The 12,339-nt window shown below is 51.7% G+C and overlaps 1 protein-coding gene and 1 pseudogene across 1 annotated transcript in view; both read left to right on the forward strand.

Annotated features, from left to right (window-relative positions):
- LOC142907270 (uncharacterized) overlaps positions 1-138 on the forward strand; it is a gene marked incomplete at both ends in the record, with an annotated part of 891 nt that extends 753 nt beyond the window's left edge. Inside the window, one exon of the mRNA XM_076056562.1 lies at positions 1-138. This exon is cut by the window's left edge and continues 753 nt beyond it. Coding sequence (XP_075912677.1) covers positions 1-138 — 138 coding nt within the window.
- The window catches only part of LOC116938097 (histidine--tRNA ligase, mitochondrial-like), a 64,393-nt pseudogene that overhangs the window by 9,068 nt on the left and 42,986 nt on the right, over positions 1-12,339 (forward strand).

Consider the following 12,339-nt stretch of genomic DNA (forward strand, 5'->3'; position numbering starts at 1 on the left):
ACAACCTCCACCACCACCACCACCACCATCACCACCACCACCACCACCACCACCACCTCCACCACCTCCAACACCACCACCACCTCCACCACCTCCACCTCCACCACCTCCACCACCACCACCACCATCACCACCAACACCACCACCACCAACACCACCACCACCAACACCACCACCACCAACACCACCACCATCACCACCACCATCACCACCAACACCACCAACACCACCACCACCAACACCACCACCACCATCACCACCACCACCACCACCATCACCACCACCATCACCACCACAACCTCCACCACCACCACCAACACCACCATCACCACCAACACCACCACCACCAACACCACCACCACCAACACCACTAACACCACCACCACCAACACCACTACCACCACCAACACCACCACCACCACCACCTCCACCAACACCACCACCATCACCACCACCACCACCATCACCACCAACACCACCACCAACACCACCACCACCACCAACACCACCACCACCACCAACACCACCACCACCACCATCACCACCACCACCACCATCACCACCACCACCACCACCACCTCCACCACCTCCACCACCACCACCACCATCACCACCAACACCACCACCATCACCACCACCATCACCACCACCAACACCACCACCACCACCAACACCAACACCACCACAACCTCCACCACCACCACCATCACCACCACCACCAACACCACCACCAACACCACCACAACCTCCACCACCACCACCAACACCACCAACACCATCACCACCACCATCACCACCATCACCACCACCACCAACACCACCATCACCACCACCATCACCACCATCACCACCACCACCAACACCACCACCAACACCACCACAACCTCCACCACCAACACCACCATCACCACCACCAACACCACCATCACCACCACCATCACCACCACCACCACAACCTCCTCCACCACCACCAACACCACCAACACCATCTACCCTCGGGGCTCCTCCAGAAACAACGATAAAACCACTACGGGTGGCCACGTGGAATGTTCGAACGCTCACTGCGGAGGAGAGGCTGCCACTCCTCTGTCGGGAGCTGGACCGGTACCGCCTGGATCTATGCGGCATTCAGGAGGTCTGGTGGACCGGTTATGGCTCCTGCCACCATGAGGGGTGGACAGTCCTCTACTCGGGGCAGCAGACTACCAAACAACAGGGTGTGGCTCTTCTTTTGAACAAAAGAATGAAGGGGGCGTGGGAGCGTGGCGGTGAGGTGTGGGAAGCTGTAAGCCCCAGGCTATTTTGGGCTCGCCTTCCCATCAACCGGAGGCGAGGAATGGTGGTCGTGGTTACTTATGCCCCCACCAAAGATGAACATCTGTGGAGGGATGCAGGCAAAGCCGATGAGTCAGATGCCTTCTATGACCTCCAGTCACAGGTGCTGGCTAAAGTGGCCCCTCGGGATAGAGTCATCATGTTGGGTGACTTCAATGCCCGAGTTGGTCATGATACTGGCACCTGGTCTGGAGTGATTGGAGGGCATGGGCCAGATCAGCTCAATAACAACGGTAGGAGGCTGCTAGATTTTTGTGCAGCCCATGGGCTTGTAATTACCAACACGCTGTTCCGGCATCGGCGCATCCATACAACATCATGGATGCATGCCGGGTCCAAGCAAGAACATCTGCTGGACTACATAGTGACGGACCAGCGGATGCGAGCCCATGTCCTTGACACCAGGACCTACCGTGGAGCTGATCTGCCCTCTGACCATCGACTAGTCATCTGTAAGATGCGCCTGCCATTCTTTCACTCCGGTGGTGGGTGTACACCCAGGACCCCATTCCAACCTAAATTGGCCTGGTCTCAGTTATCTGATGAAAGTTGCAAGCGAGAATTTCATCATCGCTTGCGGCTGGGATTGGCATCGTCCCCGACTCTTCCTGATGTCGAGGGTAAATGGGCGAGGTTTAGGACTGTGACTCATGCAGCTGCAATGGCTGCTTTGGGTACGCGGTCCAGACCTCCCCAGAGACCCTGGCTGACAGAGGGGGTGTTCAGGATGGTTGAGAAAAAGCGACAGGCCCACTGTCATCGGCTACAGAATCCCACGTCAGAGGATGAGGAGGCTTACCACAGCCTTCGCTCGGAGGTTCGGAGAGCCGTGAGGCGCTGCAAGGATGGGTGGTGGTTGCGGGTTGCTGAGGAGATGGAGTCTGCCTCAGTGGCCCGCGATCACAAATCTCTATTTAACTCCATCAAAAAAGTAACCTGCAGCGCCACACCTATTACCATCATTAGGGGAAAAAACGGTGATCCAATCTCCGACCCCCAGGAACAGGTTTGCAGATTTGCTGAGCATTTCTGTGAGGTCCTGGGGGAGGGAAAATCCCTCAGCCAGGAAAACATCGTGGCACAAAGTGAGGATGACCTTGCTGAGGCTGCGGTGCCTCAAATATTGGAAGAAGTCACCCCCTGTGATTGGCTGGCTGAGGTGCCATCTGTTGAGGAAGTACTGAAGGCGATCCGGAGTCTGAGACCAGGAAAGGCAGCGGGCAGAGATGATCTCCCAAGCGAAATGCTGAGGAAGGGTGGCGTTTGTGCACAGACTGCCCTATATGACATCATAACAAAGGTCTGGACCACTGGACGGGTTCTGCAGGATTGGAAGGATGCCCTGGTGGTCCCCCTTTTTAAGAAGGGAGACCGCACAGACTGTAACAACTACAGGGGCATCTCACTCCTCAGTGTGCCGGGAAAGGTCCTGGCAAGGATTATTCAACATCACCTTGCCAGGCACGCTGAGGAGAGGCTTGCGGAGCCCCAATGCGGTTTCAGGAAAGGGCGGTCCTGCACAGATGCCATATTTTCTGTCCGTCTGCTACAGCAGAGGTGTAGGGAATTCCAACAAGACCTACATCTCTGCTTTATTGACCTGGTCAAGGCCTATAATACCATCAGTAGGCCTGGGCTCTGGGTCGTTCTTCGTGCTTTTGGAGTACCTGACCCTCTGCTCACGATCATTAAGGACCTTCATGACGGTGAGCGGGCCCGGGTAAAACTACGTGGCCGGGAGTCAGAGCCATTCCCTGTACACCTTGGGGTGCGACAGGGATGTCCTCTGGCTCCCACATTATTTAACATCTTTTTTTACCACGTAGTTCGTGAAGCCTTCAATAGCTGTACCGGGGGAATCTCCATATGGTACAGATATAATGGGAGGCTAATCGATGCCCGGGTGCGGTCAAGGGATGGCTCCCTATTGCTCAACCACGTTATGTATGCTGATGATTTGGTAATAGCTGCTCAGTCAGAGGAGGAGTTGGAGACGCTGCTGCTGAGACTGGAGCGTGCCACTAAGAGGTGGGGCCTTACCATTAGCCCCACCAAAACTAAGCACCTGCCTGGGTATTTTGTACCATCGGACACTCCACCCCCACAACTCCCAATCGGTGATGGGGCAGTTGTGGAGAGAGTGGAGAGTTTCCCATACCTGGGCAGTGTGCTTATGACTGGCTCCAGTTTAACAGCAGAGGTCTCACTCCGAATCAGTCGAGCGGCAATATCTTTTCATCGGTTGCGTAACGCTGTGTGGAAGCTACCTGGTCTGTCGCTCCGCACTAAGCTTCAGGTCTTCTCGGCCACGGTCATTCCCTCCCTTCTCTACGCTTGCGAAACGTGGACCCCCCTAATGGAACATCTTCGCCGGTTAGAAACATTTAGGCTGGCCTGCCTACGATCCATCCTGGGTTTAACCAGGCTAGATTGTGTGAGGAGCTCACAAATCCTTGAGAGATCTGGGCACGGTCCCATCGGTGAGCTCCTCCGGCAGACAAGGCTGCATTGGCTAGGTCATGTAGCCCGCATGCCCAAACACCGCATGCCGAAACAGCTTTTGTTCGGCCGGATTGAGGGGGCTAAACGGGCGCGGCACGGGCTAGAGAAGAGATGGAGTGATGTGGTACAGGAGGACGTGGAGCTGACTGGACTTGCCGATGACTGGTACCAGCGGTGTCAAAATCGGCCTCTGTGGAGGAGGCTCGTGAAGGACGCTACTGGGCATTTGGAGGCAGTCGCCCTCCAACAACAACGGAGGGCGGAGGAGCGACGCTCACAACAACGAGCGGAGCGCCGGGTGGCTAAAGCACAGCAGGTTGGCACAGTAGGGGACACAGGTGGTGCATCAGCCAGTCATCTCAGTCATCTCAGTCAGTCGACCCGTGGCACCTGGGTCTGCCCAGTGACCTCCTGCCAGCGAGCGTTCGACACTTCACGTGGCCTCAGGGTGCACATAGCCTGGCACAAGCGTCGTGGTGACGTCACCGCCACTTAGTGGCGAATGGCGGTTGTTGTTGTTGTTGTTGTCACTGTGTGTGTGTCACACTGTGTGTGTGTGTGTCACTGTTTGTGTGTGTCACTGTGTGTGTGTCACTGTGTGTGTGTCACTGTGTGTGTGTGTCACTCTGTGTGTGTGTGTGTGTCACTGTGTGTGTCACTGTGTGTCACTGTGTGTGTGTGTCACTGTTTGTGTGTGTGTCACTGTGTGTGTGTCACTGTGTGTGTGTCACTGTGTGTGTCACTGTGTGTGTGCTTGCGTGTGTGTGTCACTGTGTGTGTCACTGTGTGTGTATGTGTCACTGTGTGTGTGTGTCACTGTGTGTGTGTCACTGTGTGTGTATGTGTCACTGTGTGTGTGTGTCACTGTGTTTGTGTCACTGTGTGTGTCACTGTGTGTCACTGTGTGTGTGTGTCACTGTTTGTGTGTGTGTCACTGTGTCACTGTGTGTGTGTCACTGTGTGTGTCACTGTGTGTGTATGTGTCACTGTGTGTGTGTGTCACTGTGTGTGTGTCACTGTGTGTGTGTCACTGTGTGTGTGTCACTGTGTGTGTGTGTCACTGTGTGTGTATGTGTCACTGTGTGTGTGTCACTGTGTGTGTGTCACTGTGTGTGTGTGTCACTGTGTGTGTATGTGTCACTGTGTGTGTGTGTCACTGTGTGTGTGTCACTGTGTGTGTGTCACTGTGTGTGTGTCACTGTGTGTGTATGTGTCACTGTGTGTGTATGTGTCACTGTGTGTGTGTGTTACTGTGTGTGTGTCACTGTGTGTGTGTGTCACTGTGTGTGTGTGTGTCACTGTGTGTGTGTCACTGTGTGTGTGTGTGTGTCACTGTGTGTGTCACTGTGTGTGCGTGTGTGTGTGTCACTGTGTGTGTGTCACTGTGTGTGTGTGTGTGTGTCACTGTGTGTGTGTCACTGTGTGTGTGTGTCACTGTGTGTGTCACTGTGTGTGTGTGTCACTGTGTGTGTGTCCCTGTGTGTGTGTGTCACTATGTATGTGTGTCACTGTGTGTGTGTGTCACTGTGTGTGTTTCACTGTGTGTGTGTCCCTGTGTGTGTGTGTCACTATGTATGTGTGTCACTGTGTGTGTGTCACTGTGTGTGTGTGTGTCACTGTGTGTGTGTGTCACTGTTTGTGTGTGTGTCACTGTGTCACTGTGTGTGTGTCACTGTGTGTGTCACTGTGTGTGTATGTGTCACTGTGTGTGTGTGTCACTGTGTGTGTGTCACTGTGTGTGTGTCACTGTGTGTGTGTGTCACTGTGTGTGTATGTGTCACTGTGTGTGTGTGTCACTGTGTGTGTGTCACTGTGTGTGTGTGTCACTGTGTGTGTATGTGTCACTGTGTGTGTGTGTCACTGTGTGTGTGTCACTGTGTGTGTGTCACTGTGTGTGTGTGTGTCACTGTGTGTGTGTGTTACTGTGTGTGTGTCACTGTGTGTGTGTGTCACTGTGTGTGTGTGTGTGTCACTGTGTGTGTGTCACTGTGTGTGTGTGTCACTGTGTGTGTCACTGTGTGTGCGTGTGTGTGTGTCACTGTGTGTGTGTCACTGTGTGTGTGTGTGTGTGTCACTGTGTGTGTGTCACTGTGTGTGTGTGTCACTGTGTGTGTCACTGTGTGTGTGTGTCACTGTGTGTGTGTCCCTGTGTGTGTGTCACTATGTATGTGTGTCACTGTGTGTGTGTGTCACTGTGTGTGTGTTTCACTGTGTGTGTGTCCCTGTGTGTGTGTGTCACTATGTATGTGTGTCACTGTGTGTGTGTCACTGTGTGTGTGTGTGTCACTGTGTGTGTGTGTGTGTCACTGTGTGTGCGTCACTGTGTGTGTGTCACTGTGTGTATCTCTGTGTGTGTGTGTGTCACTGTGTGTGTGTGTGTGTCACTGTGTTTGTGTCACTGTGTTTGTGTCACTGTGTGTGTCACACTGTGTGTGTCACTGTGTGTGTGTGTGTCACACTGTGTGTGTGTGTCACTGTGTGTGTGTGTTACTGTGTGTGTCACTATGTTTGTGTGTCACTATGTTTGTGTGTCACTGTGTGTGTGTGTGTCACTGTGTGTGTGTCACTATGTGTGTGTGCGTGTGTGTCACTGTGTGTGTGTCACTGTGTGTGTGTGTGTGTGTCACTGTGTGTGTGTCACTGTGTGTGTGTGTCACTGTGTGTGTCACTGTGTGTGTGTGTCACTGTGTGTGTGTCCCTGTGTGTGTGTGTCACTATGTATGTGTGTCACTGTGTGTGTGTCACTGTGTGTGTGTGTGTCACTGTGTGTGTGTGTCACTGTTTGTGTGTGTGTCACTGTGTCACTGTGTGTGTGTCACTGTGTGTGTCACTGTGTGTGTATGTGTCACTGTGTGTGTGTGTCACTGTGTGTGTGTCACTGTGTGTGTGTCACTGTGTGTGTGTGTGTCACTGTGTGTGTGTGTCACTGTGTGTGTGTCACTGTGTGTGTGTCACTGTGTGTGTATGTGTCACTGTGTGTGTGTGTCACTGTGTGTGTGTCACTGTGTGTGTGTCACTGTGTGTGTGTCACTGTGTGTGTGTGTCACTGTGTGTGTATGTGTCACTGTGTGTGTGTGTTACTGTGTGTGTGTCACTGTGTGTGTGTGTCACTGTGTGTGTGTGTGTCACTGTGTGTGTGTCACTGTGTGTGTGTGTGTCACTGTGTGTGTCACTGTGTGTGCGTGTGTGTGTGTCACTGTGTGTGTGTCACTGTGTGTGTGTGTGTGTGTCACTGTGTGTGTGTCACTGTGTGTGTGTGTCACTGTGTGTGTCACTGTGTGTGTGTGTCACTGTGTGTGTGTCCCTGTGTGTGTGTGTCACTATGTATGTGTGTCACTGTGTGTGTGTGTCACTGTGTGTGTGTTTCACTGTGTGTGTGTCCCTGTGTGTGTGTGTCACTATGTATGTGTGTCACTGTGTGTGTGTCACTGTGTGTGTGTGTGTCACTGTGTGTGTGTGTGTCACTGTGTGTGCGTCACTGTGTGTGTGTCACTGTGTGTATCTCTGTGTGTGTGTGTGTCACTGTGTGTGTGTGTGTCACTGTGTTTGTGTCACTGTGTTTGTGTCACTGTGTGTGTCACACTGTGTGTGTCACTGTGTGTGTGTGTCACACTGTGTGTGTGTGTCACTGTGTGTGTGTGTTACTGTGTGTGTCACTATGTTTGTGTGTCACTATGTTTGTGTGTCACTGTGTGTGTGTGTGTCACTGTGTGTGTGTCACTATGTGTGTGTGCGTGTGTGTCACTGTGTGTGTGTCACTGTGTGTGTGTGTGTCACTGTGTGTGTGTCACTGTGTGTGTGTGTCACTGTGTGTGTCACTGTGTGTGTGTGTCACTGTGTGTGTGTCCCTGTGTGTGTGTGTCACTATGTATGTGTGTCACTGTGTGTGTGTGTCACTGTGTGTGTGTTTCACTGTGTGTGTGTCCCTGTGTGTGTGTGTCACTATGTATGTGTGTCACTGTGTGTGTGTCACTGTGTGTGTGTGTGTCACTGTGTGTGTGTGTGTGTGTCACTGTGTGTGCGTCACTGTGTGTGTGTCACTGTGTGTATCTCTGTGTGTGTGTGTGTCACTGTGTGTGTGTGTGTCACTGTGTTTGTGTCACTGTGTTTGTGTCACTGTGTGTGTCACACTGTGTGTGTCACTGTGTGTGTGTGTGTGTCACACTGTGTGTGTGTGTGTCACTGTGTGTGTGTTACTGTGTGTGTCACTATGTATGTGTGTCACTATGTGTGTGTGTCACTGTGTGTGTGTGTGTGACACTGTGTGTGTCACTATGTATGTGTGTCACTGTGTATGTGTGTCACTGTGTGTGTGTGTCACTCTGTGTGTCACTGTGTGTGTGTATGTGTATGTGTGTTACACTGTGTGTGTATGTGTATGTGTGTCACACTGTGTGTGTATGTGTATGTGTGTCACACTGTGTGTGTATGTGTATGTGTGTCACACTGTGTGTGTATGTGTGTGTCACACTGTGTGTGTATGTGTATGTGTGTCACACTGTGTGTGTATGTGTATGTGTGTCACACTGTGTGTGTATGTGTATGTGTGTCACACTGTGTGTGTATGTGTATGTGTGTCACACTGTGTGTGTGTGTGTATGTGTGTCACACTGTGTGTGTGTGTGTATGTGTGTCACACTGTGTGTGTGTGTGTATGTGTGTCACACTGTGTGTGTGTGTGTATGTGTGTCACACTATGTGTGTGTGTATCTCTGTGTGTGTGTGTCACTGTGTGTGTGTGTGTCACTGTGTTTGTGTCACTGTGTTTGTGTCACTGTGTGTGTCACACTGTGTGTGTCACTGTGTGTGTGTGTGTCACACTGTGTGTGTGTCACTGTGTGTGTGTGTTACTGTGTGTGTCACTATGTTTGTGTGTCACTATGTTTGTGTGTCACTGTGTGTGTGTGTGTCACTGTGTGTGTGTCACTATGTGTGTGTGCGTGTGTGTCACTGTGTGTGTGTCACTGTGTGTGTGTGTGTCACTGTGTGTGTGTCACTGTGTGTGTGTGTCACTGTGTGTGTCACTGTGTGTGTGTGTCACTGTGTGTGTGTCCCTGTGTGTGTGTGTCACTATGTATGTGTGTCACTGTGTGTGTGTGTCACTGTGTGTGTGTTTCACTGTGTGTGTGTCCCTGTGTGTGTGTGTCACTATGTATGTGTGTCACTGTGTGTGTGTCACTGTGTGTGTGTGTGTCACTGTGTGTGTGTGTGTGTGTCACTGTGTGTGCGTCACTGTGTGTGTGTCACTGTGTGTATCTCTGTGTGTGTGTGTGTCACTGTGTGTGTGTGTGTCACTGTGTTTGTGTCACTGTGTTTGTGTCACTGTGTGTGTCACACTGTGTGTGTCACTGTGTGTGTGTGTGTGTCACACTGTGTGTGTGTGTGTCACTGTGTGTGTGTTACTGTGTGTGTCACTATGTATGTGTGTCACTATGTGTGTGTGTCACTGTGTGTGTGTGTGTGACACTGTGTGTGTCACTATGTATGTGTGTCACTGTGTATGTGTGTCACTGTGTGTGTGTGTCACTCTGTGTGTCACTGTGTGTGTGTATGTGTATGTGTGTTACACTGTGTGTGTATGTGTATGTGTGTCACACTGTGTGTGTATGTGTATGTGTGTCACACTGTGTGTGTATGTGTATGTGTGTCACACTGTGTGTGTATGTGTGTGTCACACTGTGTGTGTATGTGTATGTGTGTCACACTGTGTGTGTATGTGTATGTGTGTCACACTGTGTGTGTATGTGTATGTGTGTCACACTGTGTGTGTATGTGTATGTGTGTCACACTGTGTGTGTGTGTGTATGTGTGTCACACTGTGTGTGTGTGTGTATGTGTGTCACACTGTGTGTGTATGTGTATGTGTGTCACACTGTGTGTGTATGTGTATGTGTGTCACACTGTGTGTGTATGTGTATGTGTGTCACACTGTGTGTGTGTGTGTATGTGTGTCACACTGTGTGTGTGTGTGTATGTGTGTCACACTGTGTGTGTGTGTGTATGTGTGTCACACTGTGTGTGTGTGTGTATGTGTGTCACACTGTGTGTGTATGTGTATGTGTGTCACACTGTGTGTGTGTGTGTGTATGTGTGTCACACTGTGTGTGTGTGTGTATGTGTGTCACACTGTGTGTGTGTGTGTATGTGTGTCACACTGTGTGTGTGTGTGTATGTGTGTCACACTGTGTGTGTGTGTGTCACTCTGTATGTGTGTCACACTGTGTGTGTGTGTGTATGTGTGTCACACTGTGTGTGTGTGTGTATGTGTGTCACACTATGTGTGTGTGTCACTGCGTGTGAGCGGTGCAGGTGAGCTGGGCGAGCGTGCGTGAGGAGTTGGTGACCGTGCGAGGGGTTGACTCAGCTGTGGCCGACCGCGTGGGCGACTACGTCCGGCGGAGCGGTGAGCATCACGCCTCCGTCATGCGTGTCAAGGGACACGTGTCACCCGTGTAGCCTCAACGGAGCTGTTGGGGCAAGTGCTGTGGGTTGAGTTGGTGGACTCACTACTGAGTGACTCTCTCTCTAGGAGGTGAGTGAGTTGGTGGACTCACTACTGAGAGACTCTCTCTCTAGGAGGTGAGTGAGTTGGTGGACTCACTACTGAGAGACTCTCTCTCTAGGAGGTGAGTGAGTTGGTGGACTCACTGGCTAAGTGACTCTCTCTAGGAGGTGAGTGAGTTGGTGGACTCACTACTGAGAGACTCTCTCTCTAGGAGGTGAGTGAGTTGGTGGACTCACTACTGAGTGACTCTCTCTAGGAGGTGAGTGAGTTGGTGGACTCACTACTGAGAGACTCTCTCTCTAGGAGGTGAGTGAGTTGGTGGACTCACTACTGAGAGACTCTCTCTCTAGGAGGTGAGTGAGTTGGTGGACTCACTACTGAGAGACTCTCTCTCTAGGAGGTGAGTGAGTTGGTGGACTCACTGGCTAAGTGACTCTCTCTAGGAGGTGAGTGAGTTGGTGGACTCACTACTGAGTGACTCTCTCTAGGAGGTGAGTGAGTTGGTGGACTCACTACTGAGTGACTCTGTCTAGGAGGTGAGTGAGTTGGTGGACTCACTACTGAGTGACTCTCTCTAGGAGGTGAGTGAGTTGGTGGACTCACTACTGAGTGACTCTCTCTCTAGGAGGTGAGTGAGTTGGTTGACTCACTACTGAGTGACTCTCTCTAGGAGGTGAGTGAGTTGGTGGACTCACTACTGAGAGACTCTCTCTCTAGGAGGTGAGTGAGTTGGTGGACTCACTACTGAGTGACTCTCTCTAGGAGGTGAGTGAGTTGGTGGACTCACTGTCTGAGTGACTCTCTCTAGGAGGTGAGTGAGTTGGTGGACTCACTGGCTAAGTGACTCTCTCTAGGATGGAGCGAGTTGGTGGACTCACTACTGAGTGACTCTCTCTAGGAGGTGAGCGAGTTGGTTGACTCACTACTGAGTGACTCTCTCTAGGAGGTGAGTGAGTTAGTGGACTCACTGGCTGAGTGACTCTCTCTCTAGGAGGTGAGTGAGTTGGTGGACTCACTACTGAGTGACTCTCTCTAGGAGGTGAGTGAGTTGGTGGACTCACTACTGAGAGACTCTCTCTCTAGGAGGTGAGTGAGTTGGTGGACTCACTACTGAGAGACTCTCTTTCTAGGAGGTGAGTGAGTTGGTGGACTCACTACTGAGAGACTCTCTCTCTAGGAGGTGAGTGAGTTGGTGGACTCACTGGCTAAGTGACTCTCTCTAGGAGGTGAGTGAGTTGGTGGACTCACTACTGAGAGACTCTCTCTCTAGGAGGTGAGTGAGTTGGTGGACTCACTGGCTGAGTGACTCTCTCTAGGAGGGAGCGAGTTGGTGGACTCACTACTGAGTGACTCTCTCTAGGAGGTGAGTGAGTTGGTGGACTCACTACTGAGTGACTCTCTCTAGGAGGGAGCGAGTTGGTGGACTCACTACTGAGTGACTCTCTCTAGGAGGGAGCGAGTTGGTGGACTCACTACTGAGTGACTCTCTCTAGGAGGGAGCGAGTTGGTGGACTCACTACTGAGTGACTCTCTCTAGGAGGGAGCGAGTTGGTGGACTCACTACTGAGTGACTCTCTCTAGGAGGGAGCGAGTTGGTGGACTCACTACTGAGTGACTCTCTCTAGGAGGTGAGTGAATTGGTGGACTCACTATCTGAGTGACTCTCTCTAGGAGGGAGCGAGTTGGTGGACTCAGTGGCTGAGTGACTCTCTCTAGGAGGGAGCGAGTTGGTGGACTCACTACTGAGTGACTCTCTCTAGGAGGGAGCGAGTTGGTGGACTCACTACTGAGTGACTCTCTCTAGGAGGTGAGTGAGTTGGTGGACTCACTACTGAGTGACTCTCTCTAGGAGGGAGCGAGTTGGTGGACTCACTAACTGAGTGACTCTCTCTAGGAGGGAGCGAGTTGGTGGACTCACTGACTAAGTGACTCTCTCTAGGAGGGAGCGAGTTGGTGGACTCACTACTGAGTGACTCTCTCTAGGAGGGAGCGAGTTG

The sequence above is a fragment of the Petromyzon marinus genome, chromosome 76, assembly GCF_048934315.1.
Source record: "Petromyzon marinus isolate PM22_M1 ecotype Great Lakes invasive population chromosome 76, UKy_Petmar_22M1.pri1.0, whole genome shotgun sequence".
Classification (NCBI taxonomy): domain Eukaryota; kingdom Metazoa; phylum Chordata; class Hyperoartia; order Petromyzontiformes; family Petromyzontidae; genus Petromyzon; species Petromyzon marinus.